Source organism: Labrus mixtus, chromosome 12 (assembly GCF_963584025.1).
Source record: "Labrus mixtus chromosome 12, fLabMix1.1, whole genome shotgun sequence".
NCBI lineage: Eukaryota > Metazoa > Chordata > Actinopteri > Labriformes > Labridae > Labrus > Labrus mixtus.
This window is the reverse complement of record NC_083623.1, coordinates 620,001-642,500: the sequence shown is the minus strand read 5'-3', so window position 1 is coordinate 642,500 and position 22,500 is coordinate 620,001. Positions and strand designations below refer to the sequence as shown.

Here is a 22,500-nt window from a genome sequence, read left to right as displayed (position 1 = left end):
TCAGCACAGAGTCCACACGTCGTATGACGCAGCGACCGGACGCTACGTGGGTTTGCCGCCACAGTGGCAGAGCGTCATTGACACGCTGAGGAGGCCACGCCCCCTGGTGGACCCCTCGAGGGTCACCGAGGTCGAGCTAAGAAAGGTGAGACGAAATCTTTGAACATCGTGACGTCGGAGGTTTAACAGCAGAATCGGTCCAGTGATTAAGATCAGTTGAGACACTTTAGAAACCTTCAAAACGTTGGATAAAAAGTCAAACTCATATCATCGTAAAATCTAAATATCATTTCTTTAACTGGGAAAACATGATTAATTTAGCCGACATTTGTCATCGTATGGCTCCCCCTCCACTCAATGAATTCATTAAACAAAATCTAAACACATCTTCCAGAGCATCTGCAAGAGGGGATTGTAAAATTCAGTCAGTCTTTTCTTATCGAGCAGCACATACTTTGAATATTATACCCACAGAAGTAAGGAACATCACATCTCTGAAATCCTTTTTCTAAATCTATACAACAATGGCTATTCAAAAATCAGACGTGCTGCCATAATCTGGATGAATGTACTTTGTCTTTACGTGTAGTCTGTGTTTATATATGTTCCTTGTGTTTATATATGTTCCTTGTCTGTGTTTATATATGCTCCTTGTCTGTGTTTATATATGCTCCTTGTTTGTGTTTATATATGCTCCTTGTCTGTGTTTATATATGTTCCTTGTCTGTGTTTATATATGTTCCTTGTGTTTATATATGTTCCTTGTTTGTGTTTATATATGTTCCTTGTGTTTATATATGTTCCTTGTCTGTGTTTATATATGCTCCTTGTTTGTGTTTATATATGCTCCTTGTCTGTGTTTATATATGTTCCTTGTCTGTGTTTATATATGTTCCTTGTGTTTATATATGTTCCTTGTTTGTGTTTATATATGTTCCTTGTCTGTGTTTATATATGTTCCTTGTCTGTGTTTATATATGCTCCTTGTTTGTGTTTATATATGTTCCATGTTTGTGTTTATATATGTTCCTTGTTTGTGTTTATATATGCTCCTTGTTTGTGTTTATATATGCTCCTTGTTTGTGTTTATATATGTTCCTTGTTTGTGTTTATATATGCTCCTTGTTTGTGTTTATATATGTTCCTTGTGTTTATAGATGCTCCTTGTCTGTGTTTATATATGTTCCTTGTCTGTGTTTATATATGTTCCTTGTCTGTGTTTATATATGTTCCTTGTGTTTATATATGTTCCTTGTGTTTATAGATGCTCCTTGTCTGTGTTTATATATGTTCCTTGTCTGTGTTTATATATGCTCCTTGTCTGTGTTTATATATGTTCCTTGTCTGTGTTTATATATGCTCCTTGTGTTTATATATGCTCCTTGTCTGTGTTTATATATGTTCCTTGTCTGTGTTTATATATGCTCCTTGTGTTTATATATGCTCCTTGTCTGTGTTTATATATGCTCCTTGTCTGTGTTTATATATGCTCCTTGTCTGTGTTTATATATGTTCCTTGTCTGTGTTTATATATGCTCCTTGTGTTTATATATGTTCCTTCTGTTTATATATGTTCCTTGTCTGTGTTTATATATGTTCCTTGTCTGTGTTTATATATGCTCCTTGTTTGTGTTTATATATGCTCCTTGTGTTTATATATGCTCCTTGTGTTTATATATGTTCCTTGTCTGTGTTTATATATGCTCCTTGTCTGTGTTTATATATGCTCCTTGTGTTTATATATGTTCCTTGTCTGTGTTTATATATGCTCCTTGTGTTTATATATGTTCCTTGTCTGTGTTTATATATGCTCCTTGTGTTTATATATGCTCCTTGTTTGTGTTTATATATGTTCCTTGTGTTTATATATGCTCCTTGTCTGTGTTTATATATGCTCCTTGTGTTTATATATGTTCCTTGTCTGTGTTTATATATGCTCCTTGTGTTTATATATGCTCCTTGTTTGTGTTTATATATGCTCCTTGTCTGTGTTTATATATGCTCCTTGTTTGTGTTTATATATGTTCCTTGTCTGTGTTTATATATGCTCCTTGTTTGTGTTTATATATGTTCCTTGTCTGTGTTTATATATGCTCCTTGTTTGTGTTTATATATGTTCCTTGTGTTTATATATGTTCCTTGTCTGTGTTTATATATGCTCCTTGTCTGTGTTTATATATGCTCCTTGTCTGTGTTTATATATGTTCCTTGTCTGTGTTTATATATGCTCCTTGTCTGTGTTTATATATGCTCCTTGTGTTTATATATGCTCCTTGTCTGTGTTTATATATGCTCCTTGTGTTTATATATGTTCCTTGTTTGTGTTTATATATGCTCCTTGTGTTTATATATGCTCCTTGTCTGTGTTTATATATGTTCCTTGTTTGTGTTTATATATGTTCCTTGTTTGTGTTTATATATGCTCCTTGTCTGTGTTTATATATGTTCCTTGTCTGTGTTTATATATGCTCCTTGTTTGTGTTTATATATGTTCCTTGTCTGTGTTTATATATGTTCCTTGTTTGTGTTTATATATGTTCCTTGTCTGTGTTTATATATTTTCCTTGTTTGTGTTTATATATGTTCCTTGTCTGTGTTTATATATGTTCCTTGTTTGTGTTTATATATGTTCCTTGTCTGTGTTTATATATGTTCCTTGTCTGTGTTTATATATGTTCCTTGTTTGTGTTTATATATGTTCCTTGTCTGTGTTTATATATGTTCCTTGTTTGTGTTTATATATGCTCCTTGTTTGTGTTTATATATGTTCCTTGTCTGTGTTTATATATGTTCCTTGTTTGTGTTTATATATGCTCCTTGTCTGTGTTTATATATGTTCCTTGTGTTTATATATGTTCCTTGTTTGTGTTTATATATGTTCCTTGTCTGTGTTTATATATGCTCCTTGTCTGTGTTTATATATGTTCCTTGTCTGTGTTTATATATGCTCCTTGTGTTTATATATGCTCCTTGTTTGTGTTTATATATGCTCCTTGTCTGTGTTTATATATGTTCCTTGTCTGTGTTTATATATGCTCCTTGTGTTTATATATGTTCCTTGTCTGTGTTTATATATGCTCCTTGTTTGTGTTTATATATGCTCCTTGTCTGTGTTTATATATGTTCCTTGTTTGTGTTTATATATGCTCCTTGTCTGTGTTTATATATGTTCCTTGTCTGTGTTTATATATGCTCCTTGTGTTTATATATGTTCCTTGTTTGTGTTTATATATGCTCCTTGTCTGTGTTTATATATGTTCCTTGTCTGTGTTTATATATGTTCCTTGTCTGTGTTTATATATGCTCCTTGTCTGTGTTTATATATGTTCCTTGTCTGTGTTTATATATGCTCCTTGTGTTTATATATGTTCCTTGTCTGTGTTTATATATGTTCCTTGTCTGTGTTTATATATGCTCCTTGTCTGTGTTTATATATGCTCCTTGTCTGTGTTTATATATGCTCCTTGTCTGTGTTTATATATGCTCCTTGTGTTTATATATGTTCCTTGTCTGTGTTTATATATGCTCCTTGTCTGTGTTTATATATGTTCCTTGTTTGTGTTTATATATGCTCCTTGTCTGTGTTTATATATGTTCCTTGTCTGTGTTTATATATGCTCCTTGTCTGTGTTTATATATGTTCCTTGTTTGTGTTTATATATGCTCCTTGTCTGTGTTTATATATGTTCCTTGTCTGTGTTTATATATGCTCCTTGTCTGTGTTTATATATGTTCCTTGTTTGTGTTTATATATGTTCCTTGTCTGTGTTTATATATGTTCCTTGTTTGTGTTTATATATGCTCCTTGTCTGTGTTTATATATGTTCCTTGTCTGTGTTTATATATGCTCCTTGTCTGTGTTTATATATGTTCCTTGTCTGTGTTTATATATGCTCCTTGTGTTTATATATGTTCCTTGTCTGTGTTTATATATGCTCCTTGTGTTTATATATGTTCCTTGTCTGTGTTTATATATGTTCCTTGTCTGTGTTTATATATGTTCCTTGTCTGTGTTTATATATGTTCCTTGTGTTTATATATGTTCCTTGTTTGTGTTTATATATGCTCCTTGTCTGTGTTTATATATGTTCCTTGTTTGTGTTTATATATGCTCCTTGTCTGTGTTTATATATGTTCCTTGTCTGTGTTTATATATGCTCCTTGTCTGTGTTTATATATGTTCCTTGTCTGTGTTTATATATGCTCCTTGTGTTTATATATGTTCCTTGTTTGTGTTTATATATGCTCCTTGTGTTTATATATGCTCCTTGTCTGTGTTTATATATGTTCCTTGTCTGTGTTTATATATGCTCCTTGTGTTTATATATGCTCCTTGTCTGTGTTTATATATGTTCCTTGTTTGTGTTTGTATATGTTCCTTGTCTGTGTTTATATATGCTCCTTGTCTGTGTTTATATATGTTCCTTGTCTGTGTTTATATATGCTCCTTGTGTTTATATATGTTCCTTGTTTGTGTTTATATATGCTCCTTGTCTGTGTTTATATATGTTCCTTGTTTGTGTTTATATATGCTCCTTGTCTGTGTTTATATATGTTCCTTGTCTGTGTTTATATATGCTCCTTGTTTGTGTTTATATATGCTCCTTGTCTGTGTTTATATATGTTCCTTGTTTGTGTTCATATATGCTGCTTGTCTGTGTTTATATATGTTCCTTGTTTGTGTTTATATATGCTCCTTGTCTGTGTTTATATATGTTCCTTGTCTGTGTTTATATATGCTCCTTGTTTGTGTTTATATATGTTCCTTGTCTGTGTTTATATATGCTCCTTGTGTTTATATATGCTCCTTGTCTGTGTTTATATATGTTCCTTGTCTGTGTTTATATATGCTCCTTGTGTTTATATATGCTCCTTGTCTGTGTTTATATATGTTCCTTGTCTGTGTTTATATATGCTCCTTGTGTTTATATATGCTCCTTGTGTTTATATATGCTCCTTGTGTGTATATATGCTCCTTTTCTGTGTTTATATATGCTCCTTGTGTTTATATATGCTCCTTGTCTGTGTTTATATATGCTCCTTGTGTTTATATATGTTCCTTGTTTGTGTTTATATATGCTCCTTGTCTGTGTTTATATATGCTCCTTGTGTTTATATATGCTCCTTGTCTGTGTTTATATATGTTCCTTGTCTGTGTTTATATATGTTCCATGTCTGTGTTTATATATGTTCCTTGTGTTTATATATGTTCCTTGTTTGTGTTTATATATGCTCCTTGTCTGTGTTTATATATGTTCCTTGTTTGTGTTTATATATGCTCCTTGTCTGTGTTTATATATGTTCCTTGTTTGTGTTTATATATGCTCCTTGTCTGTGTTTATATATGCTCCTTGTGTTTATATATGTTCCTTGTCTGTGTTTATATATGTTCCTTGTCTGTGTTTATATATGTTCCTTGTGTTTATATATGTTCCTTGTTTGTGTTTATATATGCTCCTTGTTTGTGTTTATATATGTTCCTTGTGTTTATATATGCTCCTTGTCTGTGTTTATATATGTTCCTTGTTTGTGTTTATATATGCTCCTTGTCTGTGTTTATATATGTTCCTTGTCTGTGTTTATATATGCTCCTTGTTTGTGTTTATATATGCTCCTTGTCTGTGTTTATATATGCTCCTTGTGTTTAGATATGCTCCTTGTCTGTGTTTATATATGCTCCTTGTGTTTATATATGTTCCTTGTCTGTGTTTATATATGTTCCTTGTTTGTGTTTATATATGTTCCTTGTTTGTGTTCATATATGTTCCTTGTTTGTGTTCATATATGCTGCTTGTCTGTGTTTATATATGTTCCTTGTTTGTGTTTATATATGTTCCTTGTCTGTGTTTATATATGTTCCTTGTTTGTGTTTATATATGCTCCTTGTTTGTGTTTATATATGCTCCTTGTTTGTGTTTATATATGTTCCTTGTCTGTGTTTATATATGCTCCTTGTTTGTGTTTATATATGCTCCTTGTTTGTGTTTATATATGCTCCTTGTCTGTGTTTATATATGTTCCTTGTTTGTGTTTATATATGTTCCTTGTTTGTGTTTATATATGCTCCTTGTCTGTGTTTATATATGTTCCTTGTTTGTGTTTATATATGTTCCTTGTCTGTGTTTATATATGTTCCTTGTTTGTGTTTATATATGCTCCTTGTCTGTGTTTATATATGCTCCTTGTCTGTGTTTATATATGTTCCTTGTTTGTGTTTATATATGCTCCTTGTCTGTGTTTATATATGCTCCTTGTCTGTGTTTATATATGTTCCTTGTTTGTGTTTATATATGCTCCTTGTCTGTGTTTATATATGTTCCTTGTTTGTGTTTATATATGCTCCTTGTCTGTGTTTATATATGTTCCTTGTTTGTGTTTATATATATTTTCCTTGTCTGTGTTTATATATGCTCCTTGTCTGTGTTTATATATGCTCCTTGTTTGTGTTTATATATGCTCCTTGTCTGTGTTTATATATGTTCCTTGTTTGTGTTTATATATGTTCCTTGTCTGTGTTTATATATGCTCCTTGTTTGTGTTTATATATGCTCCTTGTCTGTGTTTATATATGTTCCTTGTTTGTGTTTATATATGTTCCTTGTCTGTGTTTATATATGTTCCTTGTCTGTGTTTATATATGTTCCTTGTGTTTATATATGCTCCTTGTGTTTATATATGCTCCTTGTGTTTATATATGCTCCTTGTTTGTGTTTATATATGCTCCTTGTCTGTGTTTATATATGTTCCTTGTTTGTGTTTATATATGTTCCTTGTTTGTGTTTATATATGTTCCTTGTCTGTGTTTATATATGTTCCTTGTCTGTGTTTATATATGCTCCTTGTGTTTATATATGTTCCTTGTCTGTGTTTATATATGCTCCTTGTGTTTATATATGCTCCTTGTTTGTGTTTATATATGCTCCTTGTTTGTGTTTATATATGTTCCTTGTCTGTGTTTATATATGCTCCTTGTGTTTATATATGCTCCTTGTTTGTGTTTATATATGCTCCTTGTTTGTGTTTATATATGCTCCTTGTTTGTGTTTATATATGCTCCTTGTCTGTGTTTATATATGCTCCTTGTGTTTATATATGTTCCTTGTTTGTGTTTATATATGCTCCTTGTCTGTGTTTATATATGCTCCTTGTGTTTATATATGCTCCTTGTGTTTATATATGCTCATTGTCTGTGTTTATATATGCTCCTTGTGTTTATATATGCTCCTTGTCTGTGTTTATATATGCTCCTTGTTTGTGTTTATATATGCTCCTTGTGTTTATATATGCTCCTTGTGTTTATATATGCTCCTTGTTTGTGTTTATATATGTTCCTTGTCTGTGTTTCTATATGTTCCTTGTGTTTCTATATGTTCCTTGTTTGTGTTTATATATGTTCCTTGTTTGTGTTTATATATGCTCCTTGTGTTTATATATGTTCCTTGTTTGTGTTTATATATGTTCCTTGTGTTTATATATGTTCCTTGTTTGTGTTTATATGTGCTCCTTGTGTTTATATATGTTCCTTGTTTGTGTTTATATATGTTCCTTGTTTGTGTTTATATGTGCTCCTTGTGTTTATATATGTTCCTTGTTTGTGTTTATATATGTTCCTTGTTTGTGTTTATATGTGCTCCTTGTGTTTATATATGTTCCTTGTCTGTGTTTATATATGTTCCTTGTGTTTCTATATGTTCCTTGTTTGTGTTTATATATGTTCCTTGTTTGTGTTTATATATGCTCCTTGTGTTTATATATGTTCCTTGTTTGTGTTTATATATGTTCCTTGTGTTTATATATGTTCCTTGTTTGTGTTTATATGTGCTCCTTGTGTTTATATATGTTCCTTGTTTGTGTTTATATATGTTCCTTGTTTGTGTTTATATGTGCTCCTTGTGTTTATATATGTTCCTTGTTTGTGTTTATATATGTTCCTTGTTTGTGTTTATATGTGCTCCTTGTGTTTATATATGTTCCTTGTTTGTGTTTATATATGTTCCTTGTTTGTGTTTATGTATGCTCCTTGTGTTTATATATGTTCCTTGTTTGTGTTTATATATGCTCCTTGTGTTTATATATGCTCCTTGTTTGTGTTTATATATGTTCCTTGTCTGTGTTTATATATGCTCCTTGTCTGTGTTTATATATGTTCCTTGTCTGTGTTTATATATGTTCCTTGTCTGTGTTTATATATGCTCCTTGTTTGTGTTTATATATGTTCCTTGTTTGTGTTTATATGTGCTCCTTGTGTTTATATATGTTCCTTGTTTGTGTTTATATATGTTCCTTGTTTGTGTTTATGTATGCTCCTTGTGTTTATATATGTTCCTTGTTTGTGTTTATATATGCTCCTTGTGTTTATATATGCTCCTTGTCTGTGTTTATATATGTTCCTTGTCTGTGTTTATATATGTTCCTTGTCTGTGTTTATATATGTTCCTTGTCTGTGTTTATATATGCTCCTTGTCTGTGTTTATATATGCTCCTTGTGTTTATATATGCTCCTTGTCTGTGTTTATATATGCTCCTTGTCTGTGTTTATATATGCTCCTTGTTTGTGTTTATATATGTTCCTTGTCTGTGTTTATATATGTTCCTTGTGTTTATATATGCTCCTTGTTTGTGTTTATATATGCTCCTTGTCTGTGTTTATATGTGCTCCTTGTGTTTATATATGTTCCTTGGCTGTGTTTATATATGTTCCTTGTCTGTGTTTATATATGTTCCTTGTGTTTATATATGCTCCTTGTTTGTGTTTATATATGTTCCTTGTGTTTATATATGTTCCTTGTCTGTGTTTATATATGCTCCTTGTTTGTGTTTATATATGCTCCTTGTGTTTATATATGTTCCTTGTCTGTGTTTATATATGCTCCTTGTCTGTATTTATATATGCTCCTTGTTTGTGTTTATATATGCTCCTTGTGTTTATATATGCTCCTTGTCTGTGTTTATATATGCTCCTTATTTGTGTTTATATATGTTCCTTGTTTGTGTTTATATATGTTCCTTGTCTGTGTTTATATATGCTCCTTGTTTGTGTTTATATATGCTCCTTGACTGTGTTTATATATGCTCCTTGTCTGTGTGTATATATGCTCCTTGTCTGTGTTTATATATGCTCCTTGTCTGTGTTTATATATGCTCCTTGTCTGTGTGTATATATGCTCCTTGTCTGTGTTTATATATGCTCCTTGTTTGTGTTTATATATGCTCCTTGTGTTTATATATGCTCCTTGTCTGTGTTTATATATGTTCCTTGTGTTTATATATGCTCCTTGTTTGTGTTTATATATGCTCCTTGTCTGTGTTTATATATGCTCCTTGTCTGTGTGTATATATGCTCCTTGTCTGTGTTTATATATGCTCCTTGTTTGTGTTTATATATGCTCCTTGTGTTTATATATGCTCCTTGTTTGTGTTTATATATGCTCCTTGTCTGTGTTTATATATGCTCATTGTTTGTGTTTATATATGTTCCTTGTCTGTGTTTATATATGCTCCTTGTTTGTGTTTATATATGCTCCTTGACTGTGTTTATATATGCTCCTTGTCTGTGTGTATATATGCTCCTTGTCTGTGTTTATATATGCTCCTTGTCTGTGTTTATATATGCTCCTTGTCTGTGTGTATATATGCTCCTTGTCTGTGTTTATATATGCTCCTTGTTTGTGTTTATATATGCTCCTTGTGTTTATATATGCTCCTTGTCTGTGTTTATATATGTTCCTTGTGTTTATATATGCTCCTTGTTTGTGTTTATATATGCTCCTTGTCTGTGTTTATATATGCTCCTTGTCTGTGTGTATATATGCTCCTTGTCTGTGTTTATATATGCTCCTTGTTTGTGTTTATATATGCTCCTTGTGTTTATATATGCTCCTTGTTTGTGTTTATATATGCTCCTTGTCTGTGTTTATATATGCTCATTGTTTGTGTTTATATATGTTCCTTGTTTGTGTTTATATATGTTCCTTGTCTGTGTTTATATATGCTCCTTGTTTGTGTTTATATATGCTCCTTGTCTGTGTTTATATATGCTCCTTGTCTGTGTTTATATATGCTCATTGTTTGTGTTTATATATGTTCCTTGTTTGTGTTTATATATGTTCCTTGTCTGTGTTTATATATGCTCCTTGTTTGTGTTTATATATGCTCCTTGTCTGTGTTTATATATGCTCCTTGTCTGTGTTTATATATGCTCCTTGTCTGTGTTTATATATGCTCCTTGTGTTTATATATGCTCCTTGTCTGTGTTTATATATGCTCCTTGTCTGTGTTTATATATGCTCCTTGTCTGTGTTTATATATGCTCCTTGTCTGTGTTTATATATGTTCCTTGTGTTTATATATGCTCCTTGTGTTTATATATGCTCCTTGTTTGTGTTTATATATGTTCCTTGTGTTTATATATGCTCCTTGTCTGTGTTTATATATGTTCCTTGTTTGTGTTTATATATGTTCCTTGTGTTTATATATGCTCCTTGTCTGTGTTTATATATGCTCCTTGTGTTTATATATGCTCCTTGTGTTTATATATGCTCCTTGTGTTTATATATGCTCCTTGTCTGTGTTTATATATGCTCCTTGTCTGTGTTTATATATGCTCCTTGTCTGTGTTTATATATGTTCCTTGTCTGTGTTTATATATGTTCCTTGTCTGTGTTTATATATGCTCCTTGTCTGTGTTTATATATGTTCCTTGTTTGTGTTTATATATGCTCCTTGTGTTTATATATGTTCCTTGTCTGTGTTTATATATGCTCCTTGTCTGTGTTTATATATGTTCCTTGTTTGTGTTTATATATGTTCCTTGTTTGTGTTTATATATGCTCCTTGTCTGTGTTTATATATGCTCCTTGTCTGTGTTTATATATGTTCCTTGTCTGTGTTTATATATGCTCCTTGTGTTTATATATGTTCCTTGTCTGTGTTTATATATGCTCCTTGTCTGTGTTTATATATGTTCCTTGTCTGTGTTTATATATGTTCCTTGTCTGTGTTTATATATGTTCCTTGTCTGTGTTTATATATGTTCCTTGTTTGTGTTTATATATGCTCCTTGTGTTTATATATGCTCCTTGTGTTTATATATGTTCCTTGTCTGTGTTTATATATGCTCCTTGTTTGTGTTTATATATGCTCCTTGTGTTTATATATGTTCCTTGTCTGTGTTTATATATGCTCCTTGTCTGTGTTTATATATGTTCCTTGTCTGTGTTTATATATGTTCCTTGTCTGTGTTTATATATGTTCCTTGTCTGTGTTTATATATGCTCCTTGTCTGTGTTTATATATGTTCCTTGTCTGTGTTTATATATGTTCCTTGTTTGTGTTTATATATGCTCCTTGTGTTTATATATGTTCCTTGTCTGTGTTTATATATGCTCCTTGTGTTTATATATGCTCCTTGTTTGTGTTTATATATGTTCCTTGTCTGTGTTTATATATGTTCCTTGTCTGTGTTTATATATGTTCCTTGTTTGTGTTTATATATGTTCCTTGTCTGTGTTTATATGTGCTCCTTGTTTGTGTTTATATATGTTCCTTGTGTTTATATATGTTCCTTGTCTGTGTTTATATATGCTCCTTGTGTTTATATATGCTCCTTGTCTGTGTTTATATATGTTCCTTGTCTGTGTTTATATATGTTCCTTGTGTTTATATATGTTCCTTGTGTTTATATATGTTCCTTGTCTGTGTTTATATATGCTCCTTGTGTTTATATATGCTCCTTGTTTGTGTTTATATATGTTCCTTGTCTGTGTTTATATATGCTCCTCGTTTGTGTTTATATATGCTCCTTGTCTGTGTTTATATATGTTCCTTGTCTGTGTTTATATATGTTCCTTGTGTTTATATATGTTCCTTGTCTGTGTTTATATATGCTCCTTGTTTGTGTTTATATATGCTCCTTGTCTGTGTTTATATATGTTCCTTGTGTTTATATATGTTCCTTGTCTGTGTTTATATATGTTCCTTGTCTGTGTTTATATATGCTCCTTGTTTGTGTTTATATATGCTCCTTGTCTGTGTTTATATATGTTCCTTGTGTTTATATATGTTCCTTGTCTGTGTTTATATATGTTCCTTGTCTGTGTTTATATATGCTCCTTGTCTGTGTTTATATATGTTCCTTGTTTGTGTTTATATATGTTCCTTGTCTGTGTTTATATATGCTCCTTGTTTGTGTTTATATATGCTCCTTGTTTGTGTTTATATATGTTCCTTGTGTTTATATATGTTCCTTGTTTGTGTTTATATATGTTCCTTGTCTGTGTTTATATAAGCTCCTTGTCTGTGTTTATATATGCTCCTTGTCTGTGTTTATATATGTTCCTTGTGTTTATATATGTTCCTTGTCTGTGTTTATATATGCTCCTTGTCTGTGTTTATATATGCTCCTTGTTTGTGTTTATATATGCTCCTTGTCTGTGTTTATATATGTTCCTTGTGTTTATATATGTTCCTTGTCTGTGTTTATATATGCTCCTTGTCTGTGTTTATATATGTTCCTTGTCTCTGTTTATATATGTTCCTTGTTTGTGTTTATATATGTTCCTTGTCTGTGTTTATATATGTTCCTTGTTTGTGTTTATATATGTTCCTTGTCTGTGTTTATATATGCTCCTTGTCTGTGTTTATATATGTTCCTTGTCTGTGTTTATATATGCTCCTTGTCTGTGTTTATATATGTTCCTTGTTTGTGTTTATATATGTTCCTTGTCTGTGTTTATATATGTTCCTTGTTTGTGTTTATATATGCTCCTTGTTTGTGTTTATATATGTTCCTTGTCTGTGTTTATATATGTTCCTTGTTTGTGTTTATATATGCTCCTTGTTTGTGTTTATATATGTTCCTTGTCTGTGTTTATATATGCTCCTTGTTTGTGTTTATATATGCTCATTGTCTGTGTTTATATATGCTCCTTGTGTTTATATATGCTCCTTGTCTGTGTTTATATATGCTCCTTGTGTTTATATATGCTCCTTGTTTGTGTTTATATATGCTCCTTGTCTGTGTTTATATATGCTCCTTGTTTGTGTTTATATATGTTCCTTGTCTGTGTTTATATATGCTCCTTGTCTGTGTTTATATATGCTCCTTGTCTGTGTTTATATATGTTCCTTGTCTGTGTTTATATATGCTCCTTGTCTGTGTTTATATATGCTCCTTGTCTGTGTTTATATATGTTCCTTGTCTGTGTTTATATATGTTCCTTGTCTGTGTTTATATATGTCTCTTGTGTTTATATATGTTCCTTGTCTGTGTTTATATATGTTCCTTGTCTGTGTTTATATATGCTCCTTGTTTGTGTTTATATATGCTCCTTGTTTGTGTTTATATATGTTTCTTGTCTGTGTTTATATATGTTCCTTGTCTGTGTTTATATATGTTCCTTGTCTGTGTTTATATATGTTCCTTGTGTTTATATATGTTCCTTGTCTGTGTTTATATATGTTCCTTGTCTGTGTTTATATATGTTCCTTGTCTGTGTTTATATATGTTCCTTGTGTTTATATATGTTCCTTGTGTTTATATATGTTCCTTGTCTGTGTTTATATATGTTCCTTGTCTGTGTTTATATATGTTCCTTGTCTGTGTTTATATATGTTCCTTGTGTTTATATATGTTCCTTGTCTGTGTTTATATATGCTCCTTGTCTGTGTTTATATATGTTCCTTGTGTTTATATATGTTCCTTGTGTTTATATATGTTCCTTGTCTGTGTTTATATATGCTCCTTGTCTGTGTTTATATATGTTCCTTGTGTTTATATATGTTTCTTGTGTTTATATATGTTCCTTGTCTGTGTTTATATATGTTCCTTGTCTGTGTTTATATATGCTCCTTGTTTGTGTTTATATATGTTCCTTGTGTTTATATATGTTCCTTGTCTGTGTTTATATATGTTCCTTGTCTGTGTTTATAGATGTTCCTTGTCTGTGTTTATATATGTTCCTTGTTTGTGTTTATATATGCTCCTTGTCTGTGTTTATATATGTTCCTTGTCTGTGTTTATATATGTTCCTTGTCTGTGTTTATATATGCTCCTTGTCTGTGTTTATATATGCTCCTTGTCTGTGTTTATATATGCTCCTTGTTTGTGTTTATATATGTTCCTTGTCTGTGTTTATATATGCTCCTTGTTTGTGTTTATATATGCTCCTTGTTTGTGTTTATATATGCTCCTTGTTTGTGTTTATATATGTTCCTTGTTTGTGTTTATATATGCTCCTTGTTTGTGTTTATATATGTTCCTTGTCTGTGTTTATATATGCTCCTTGTCTGTGTTTATATATGTTCCTTGTTTGTGTTTATATATGTTCCTTGTGTTTATATATGCTCCTTGTCTGTGTTTATATATGCTCCTTGTGTTTATATATGCTCCTTGTGTTTATATATGCTCCTTGTGTTTATATATGCTCCTTGTCTGTGTTTATATATGCTCCTTGTCTGTGTTTATATATGCTCCTTGTCTGTGTTTATATATGTTCCTTGTCTGTGTTTATATATGTTCCTTGTCTGTGTTTATATATGCTCCTTGTCTGTGTTTATATATGTTCCTTGTTTGTGTTTATATATGCTCCTTGTGTTTATATATGTTCCTTGTCTGTGTTTATATATGCTCCTTGTCTGTGTTTATATATGTTCCTTGTTTGTGTTTATATATGCTCCTTGTGTTTATATATGTTCCTTGTCTGTGTTTATATATGCTCCTTGTCTGTGTTTATATATGTTCCTTGTCTGTGTTTATATATGTTCCTTGTCTGTGTTTATATATGTTCCTTGTCTGTGTTTATATATGTTCCTTGTTTGTGTTTATATATGCTCCTTGTGTTTATATATGCTCCTTGTTTGTGTTTATATATGTTCCTTGTCTGTGTTTATATATGTTCCTTGTCTGTGTTTATATATGTTCCTTGTTTGTGTTTATATATGTTCCTTGTCTGTGTTTATATATGCTCCTTGTTTGTGTTTATATATGTTCCTTGTGTTTATATATGTTCCTTGTCTGTGTTTATATATGCTCCTTGTGTTTATATATGCTCCTTGTCTGTGTTTATATATGTTCCTTGTCTGTGTTTATATATGTTCCTTGTGTTTATATATGTTCCTTGTGTTTATATATGTTCCTTGTCTGTGTTTATATATGCTCCTTGTGTTTATATATGCTCCTTGTTTGTGTTTATATATGTTCCTTGTCTGTGTTTATATATGCTCCTTGTTTGTGTTTATATATGCTCCTTGTCTGTGTTTATATATGTTCCTTGTGTTTATATATGTTCCTTGTCTGTGTTTATATATGCTCCTTGTGTTTATATATGTTCCTTGTCTGTGTTTATATATGCTCCTTGTTTGTGTTTATATATGCTCCTTGTCTGTGTTTATATATGTTCCTTGTGTTTATATATGTTCCTTGTCTGTGTTTATATATGTTCCTTGTCTGTGTTTATATATGCTCCTTGTTTGTGTTTATATATGCTCCTTGTCTGTGTTTATATATGTTCCTTGTGTTTATATATGTTCCTTGTCTGTGTTTATATATGTTCCTTGTCTGTGTTTATATATGCTCCTTGTCTGTGTTTATATATGTTCCTTGTCTGTGTTTATATATGTTCCTTGTCTGTGTTTATATATGTTCCTTGTCTGTGTTTATATATGCTCCTTGTGTTTATATATGTTCCTTGTGTTTATATATGTTCCTTGTCTGTGTTTATATATGTTCCTTGTCTGTGTTTATATATGTTCCTTGTCTGTGTTTATATATGCTCCTTGTTTGTGTTTATATATGCTCCTTGTCTGTGTTTATATATGCTCCTTGTTTGTGTTTATATATGCTCCTTGTTTGTGTTTATATATGTTCCTTGTCTGTGTTTATATATGCTCCTTGTTTGTGTTTATATATGCTCCTTGTTTGTGTTTATATATGCTCCTTGTTTGTGTTTATATATGTTCCTTGTCTGTGTTTATATATGCTCCTTGTCTGTGTTTATATATGTTCCTTGTTTGTGTTTATATATGTTCCTTGTGTTTATATATGCTCCTTGTCTGTGTTTATATATGCTCCTTGTGTTTATATATGCTCCTTGTGTTTATATATGCTCCTTGTGTTTATATATGCTCCTTGTCTGTGTTTATATATGCTCCTTGTCTGTGGTTATATATGCTCCTTGTCTGTGTTTATATATGTTCCTTGTCTGTGTTTATATATGTTCCTTGTCTGTGTTTATATATGCTCCTTGTCTGTGTTTATATATGTTCCTTGTTTGTGTTTATATATGCTCCTTGTGTTTATATATGTTCCTTGTCTGTGTTTATATATGCTCCTTGTCTGTGTTTATATATGTTCCTTGTTTGTGTTTATATATGCTCCTTGTGTTTATATATGTTCCTTGTCTGTGTTTATATATGCTCCTTGTCTGTGTTTATATATGTTCCTTGTCTGTGTTTATATATGTTCCTTGTCTGTGTTTATATATGTTCCTTGTCTGTGTTTATATATGTTCCTTGTTTGTGTTTATATATGCTCCTTGTGTTTATATATGCTCCTTGTTTGTGTTTATATATGTTCCTTGTTTGTGTTTATATATGCTCCTTGTTTGTGTTTATATATGTTCCTTGTCTGTGTTTATATATGCTCCTTGTCTGTGTTTATATATGTTCCTTGTTTGTGTTTATATATGTTCCTTGTGTTTATATATGCTCCTTGTCTGTGTTTATATATGCTCCTTGTGTTTATATATGCTCCTTGTGTTTATATATGCTCCTTGTGTTTATATATGCTCATTGTCTGTGTTTATATATGCTCCTTGTCTGTGTTTATATATGCTCCTTGTCTGTGTTTATATATGTTCCTTGTCTGTGTTTATATATGTTCCTTGTCTGTGTTTATATATGCTCCTTGTCTGTGTTTATATATGTTCCTTGTTTGTGTTTATATATGCTCCTTGTGTTTATATATGTTCCTTGTCTGTGTTTATATATGCTCCTTGTCTGTGTTTATATATGTTCCTTGTTTGTGTTTATATATGCTCCTTGTGTTTATATATGTTCCTTGTCTGTGTTTATATATGCTCCTTGTCTGTGTTTATATATGTTCCTTGTCTGTGTTTATATATGTTCCTTGTCTGTGTTTATATATGTTCCTTGTCTGTGTTTATATATGTTCCTTGTTTGTGTTTATATATGCTCCTTGTGTTTATATATGCTCCTTGTTTGTGTTTATATATGTTCCTTGTCTGTGTTTATATATGTTCCTTGTCTGTGTTTATATATGTTCCTTGTTTGTGTTTATATATGTTCCTTGTCTGTGTTTATATATGCTCCTTGTTTGTGTTTATATATGTTCCTTGTGTTTATATATGTTCCTTGTCTGTGTTTATATATGCTCCTTGTGTTTATATATGCTCCTTGTCTGTGTTTATATATGTTCCTTGTCTGTGTTTATATATGTTCCTTGTGTTTATATATGTTCCTTGTGTTTATATATGTTCCTTGTCTGTGTTTATATATGCTCCTTGTGTTTATATATGCTCCTTGTTTGTGTTTATATATGTTCCTTGTCTGTGTTTATATATGCTCCTTGTTTGTGTTTATATATGCTCCTTGTCTGTGTTTATATATGTTCCTTGTGTTTATATATGTTCCTTGTCTGTGTTTATATATGTTCCTTGTCTGTGTTTATATATGTTCCTTGTGTTTATATATGTTCCTTGTCTGTGTTTATATATGTTCCTTGTCTGTGTTTATATATGTTCCTTGTCTGTGTTTATATATGTTCCTTGTCTGTGTTTATATATGCTCCTTGTGTTTATATATGTTCCTTGTGTTTATATATGTTCCTTGTCTGTGTTTATATATGTTCCTTGTCTGTGTTTATATATGTTCCTTGTCTGTGTTTATATATGCTCCTTGTTTGTGTTTATATATGCTCCTTGTCTGTGTTTATATATGCTCCTTGTTTGTGTTTATATATGCTCCTTGTTTGTGTTTATATATGTTCCTTGTCTGTGTTTATATATGCTCCTTGTTTGTGTTTATATATGCTCCTTGTTTGTGTTTATATATGCTCCTTGTTTGTGTTTATATATGTTCCTTGTCTGTGTTTATATATGCTCCTTGTCTGTGTTTATATATGTTCCTTGTTTGTGTTTATATATGTTCCTTGTGTTTATATATGCTCCTTGTCTGTGTTTATATATGCTCCTTGTGTTTATATATGCTCCTTGTGTTTATATATGCTCCTTGTGTTTATATATGCTCCTTGTCTGTGTTTATATATGCTCCTTGTCTGTGGTTATATATGCTCCTTGTCTGTGTTTATATATGTTCCTTGTCTGTGTTTATATATGTTCCTTGTCTGTGTTTATATATGCTCCTTGTCTGTGTTTATATATGTTCCTTGTTTGTGTTTATATATGCTCCTTGTGTTTATATATGTTCCTTGTCTGTGTTTATATATGCTCCTTGTCTGTGTTTATATATGTTCCTTGTTTGTGTTTATATATGCTCCTTGTGTTTATATATGTTCCTTGTCTGTGTTTATATATGTTCCTTGTCTGTGTTTATATATGTTCCTTGTTTGTGTTTATATATGCTCCTTGTCTGTGTTTATATATGCTCCTTGTCTGTGGTTATATATGCTCCTTGTCTGTGTTTATATATGTTCCTTGTCTGTGTTTATATATGTTCCTTGTCTGTGTTTATATATGCTCCTTGTCTGTGTTTATATATGTTCCTTGTTTGTGTTTATATATGCTCCTTGTGTTTATATATGTTCCTTGTCTGTGTTTATATATGCTCCTTGTCTGTGTTTATATATGTTCCTTGTCTGTGTTTATATATGTTCCTTGTCTGTGTTTATATATGTTCCTTGTCTGTGTTTATATATGTTCCTTGTCTGTGTTTATATATGTTCCTTGTTTGTGTTTATATATGCTCCTTGTGTTTATATATGCTCCTTGTGTTTATATATGTTCCTTGTCTGTGTTTATATATGCTCCTTGTTTGTGTTTATATATGCTCCTTGTGTTTATATATGTTCCTTGTCTGTGTTTATATATGTTCCTTGTCTGTGTTTATATATGTTCCTTGTTTGTGTTTATATATGCTCCTTGTGTTTATATATGTTCCTTGTCTGTGTTTATATATGCTCCTTGTCTGTGTTTATATATGCTCCTTGTGTTTATATATGTTCCTTGTTTGTGTTTATATATGCTCCTTGTTTGTGTTTATATATGTTCCTTGTCTGTGTTTATATATGTTCCTTGTCTGTGTTTATATATGTTCCTTGTTTGTGTTTATATATGTTCCTTGTCTGTGTTTATATATGCTCCTTGTTTGTGTTTATATATGTTCCTTGTGTTTATATATGTTCCTTGTCTGTGTTTATATATGCTCCTTGTGTTTATATATGCTCCTTGTCTGTGTTTATATATGTTCCTTGTCTGTGTTTATATATGTTCCTTGTGTTTATATATGTTCCTTGTGTTTATATATGTTCCTTGTCTGTGTTTATATATGCTCCTTGTTTGTGTTTATATATGCTCCTTGTCTGTGTTTATATATGTTCCTTGTGTTTATATATGTTCCTTGTCTGTGTTTATATATGCTCCTTGTTTGTGTTTATATATGCTCCTTGTCTGTGTTTATATATGTTCCTTGTGTTTATATATGTTCCTTGTCTGTGTTTATATATGTTCCTTGTCTGTGTTTATATATGCTCCTTGTTTGTGTTTATATATGCTCCTTGTCTGTGTTTATATATGTTCCTTGTGTTTATATATGTTCCTTGTCTGTGTTTATATATGTTCCTTGTCTGTGTTTATATATGCTCCTTGTCTGTGTTTATATATGTTCCTTGTCTGTGTTTATATATGTTCCTTGTCTGTGTTTATATATGTTCCTTGTCTGTGTTTATATATGCTCCTTGTGTTTATATATGTTCCTTGTGTTTATATATGTTCCTTGTCTGTGTTTATATATGTTCCTTGTCTGTGTTTATATATGTTCCTTGTCTGTGTTTATATATGCTCCTTGTGTTTATATATGTTCCTTGTCTGTGTTTATATATGCTCCTTGTCTGTGTTTATATATGTTCCTTGTCTGTGTTTATATATGTTCCTTGTGTTTATATATGTTCCTTGTCTGTGTGTATATATGTTCCTTGTGTTTATATATGTTCCTTGTCTGTGTTTATATATGTTCCTTGTGTTTATATATGTTCCTTGTCTGTGTTTATATATGTTCCTTGTGTTTATATATGTTCCTTGTCTGTGTTTATATATGCTCCTTGTGTTTATATATGTTCCTTGTCTGTGTTTATATATGTTCCTTGTGTTTATATATGTTCCTTGTCTGTGTTTATATATGTTCCTTGTCTGTGTTTATATATGTTCCTTGTCTGTGTTTATATATGTTCCTTGTGTTTATATATGTTCCTTGTGTTTATATATGTTCCTTGTCTGTGTTTATATATGTTTCTTGTCTGTGTTTATATATGTTCCTTGTCTGTGTTTATATATGTTCCTTGTGTTTATATATGTTCCTTGTCTGTGTTTATATATGTTCCTTGTCTGTGTTTATATATGTTCCTTGTCTGTGTTTATATATGTTCCTTGTGTTTATATATGTTCCTTGTGTTTATATATGTTCCTTGTCTGTGTTTATATATGTTCCTTGTCTGTGTTTATATATGTTCCTTGTCTGTGTTTATATATGTTCCTTGTGTTTATATATGTTCCTTGTCTGTGTTTATATATGCTCCTTGTCTGTGTTTATATATGTTCCTTGTGTTTATATATGTTCCTTGTGTTTATATATGTTCCTTGTCTGTGTTTATATATGCTCCTTGTCTGTGTTTATATATGTTCCTTGTGTTTATATATGTTTCTTGTGTTTATATATGTTCCTTGTCTGTGTTTATATATGTTCCTTGTCTGTGTTTATATATGCTCCTTGTTTGTGTTTATATATGCTCCTTGTTTGTGTTTATATATGTTCCTTGTCTGTGTTAATATATGCTCCTTGTTTGTGTTTATATATGCTCCTTGTTTGTGTTTATATATGCTCCTTGTTTGTGTTTATATATGTTCCTTGTCTGTGTTTATATATGCTCCTTGTTTGTGTTTATATATGCTCCTTGTTTGTGTTTATATATGTTCCTTGTGTTTATATATGCTCCTTGTTTGTGTTTATATATGTTCCTTGTCTGTGTTTATATATGCTCCTTGTTTGTGTTTATATATGCTCCTTGTTTGTGTTTATATATGTTCCTTGTGTTTATATATGCTCCTTGTCTGTGTTTATATATGTTCCTTGTCTGTGCTTATACTGTATATGTTCCTTGTTTGTGTTTATATATGTTCCTTGTTTGTGTTTATATATGCTCCTTGTCTGTGTTTATATATGCTCCTTGTCTGTGCATGGTGCTTTTGTCTGTGTTTAAATGCTCATGTATTTAAATGTGCTATATGTTACACATTTTTATTTCATGTCTGTGTGCTGCTTCATCAGTTGCTTCCATGCGTACGTGTTGTTTTATTTGTTATGCTTATGTGTTCTTGTGTTTTTGTGCTTCATTTTCCTGTTTGCTTTTTAATGTTTTCTTAAATGTCATCAACCTGCCAGGGACTGCAGATGAAAATTAGCCTGCATGGCTAAATCTGGCACATTTACATGTGTGACTTTGTTGCTCTTGTTAATTAATGTGTGTTGTCCCTTTTAAATAAAGAAATGTAAAAAAAAATTAAACTGACCACACGCTAAGTCTGTTAGCCTTGTGTAGCCTCTGTTAGCTAACGTCACGTATATTCCAATTACAATCAGAAGCTATTAGCAGTGCTAAAGCTAACGGGGGCTCCACAGAGTGAGCTCTGAGGTGATAAAATCATCTGTTTCAGATGAAAAGCACATCAGCACCCGGCCTGATGTCAAAAACGTTAAAACATACTCAGAATGAAAGTGAGGTTTGAAAAGTTTCGTTAGCATGAATGATTTACGTTAGCACAAGCTAATAAAGTTACGTTTAAACAGTGATATAGCATGAAATGAGGACCTGATAAAAGTCATGTTTATTTAATTCTGATTTAATTTGTTTGTATTTTGGCAGTTTGTTGTTCATGCCTGTTTTTGGAATTCTGATTTTCTACATTCAAATTCAAATAACTTTATTTATCCGTTAGGAACTTCATTTGTGTAAAATAGCATCAGTGCACATACAGCTAGACACAAAAACAACAGCAGAAACACACACATCCATGTGGCTTTATTAAGCATGAGAAATAGGTCATAAATAATTGTTATAAGCGGTTAAATGAGTGGTGTTAAAAATAAATAAGAAAGACATCATTTACATTTGCAGCATGTTTCTCTTGATGACGATATTTTGGGACTTTGTGACATGTTTGTCCTCGTCAGCCTCCATAGAAAACAAAGTGATTCAGCCTAAACTTTAACGGTAGAATGAAGCGTCCAACAGTACAACTATGTAACGGGTCA

At 31.3% G+C, this 22,500-nt stretch overlaps 1 protein-coding gene across 1 annotated transcript in view; it reads left to right on the top strand.

Moving 5' to 3' along the window:
• LOC132985439 (serine/threonine-protein kinase PAK 6-like) overlaps positions 1–22,500 on the top strand; it is a 71,725-nt gene that overhangs the window by 28,138 nt on the left and 21,087 nt on the right. The window contains exon 3 of the mRNA XM_061052820.1: positions 1–145. This exon is cut by the window's left edge and continues 98 nt beyond it. Coding sequence (XP_060908803.1) covers positions 1–145 — 145 coding nt within the window. The remainder of the gene's footprint in view (positions 146–22,500) is intronic.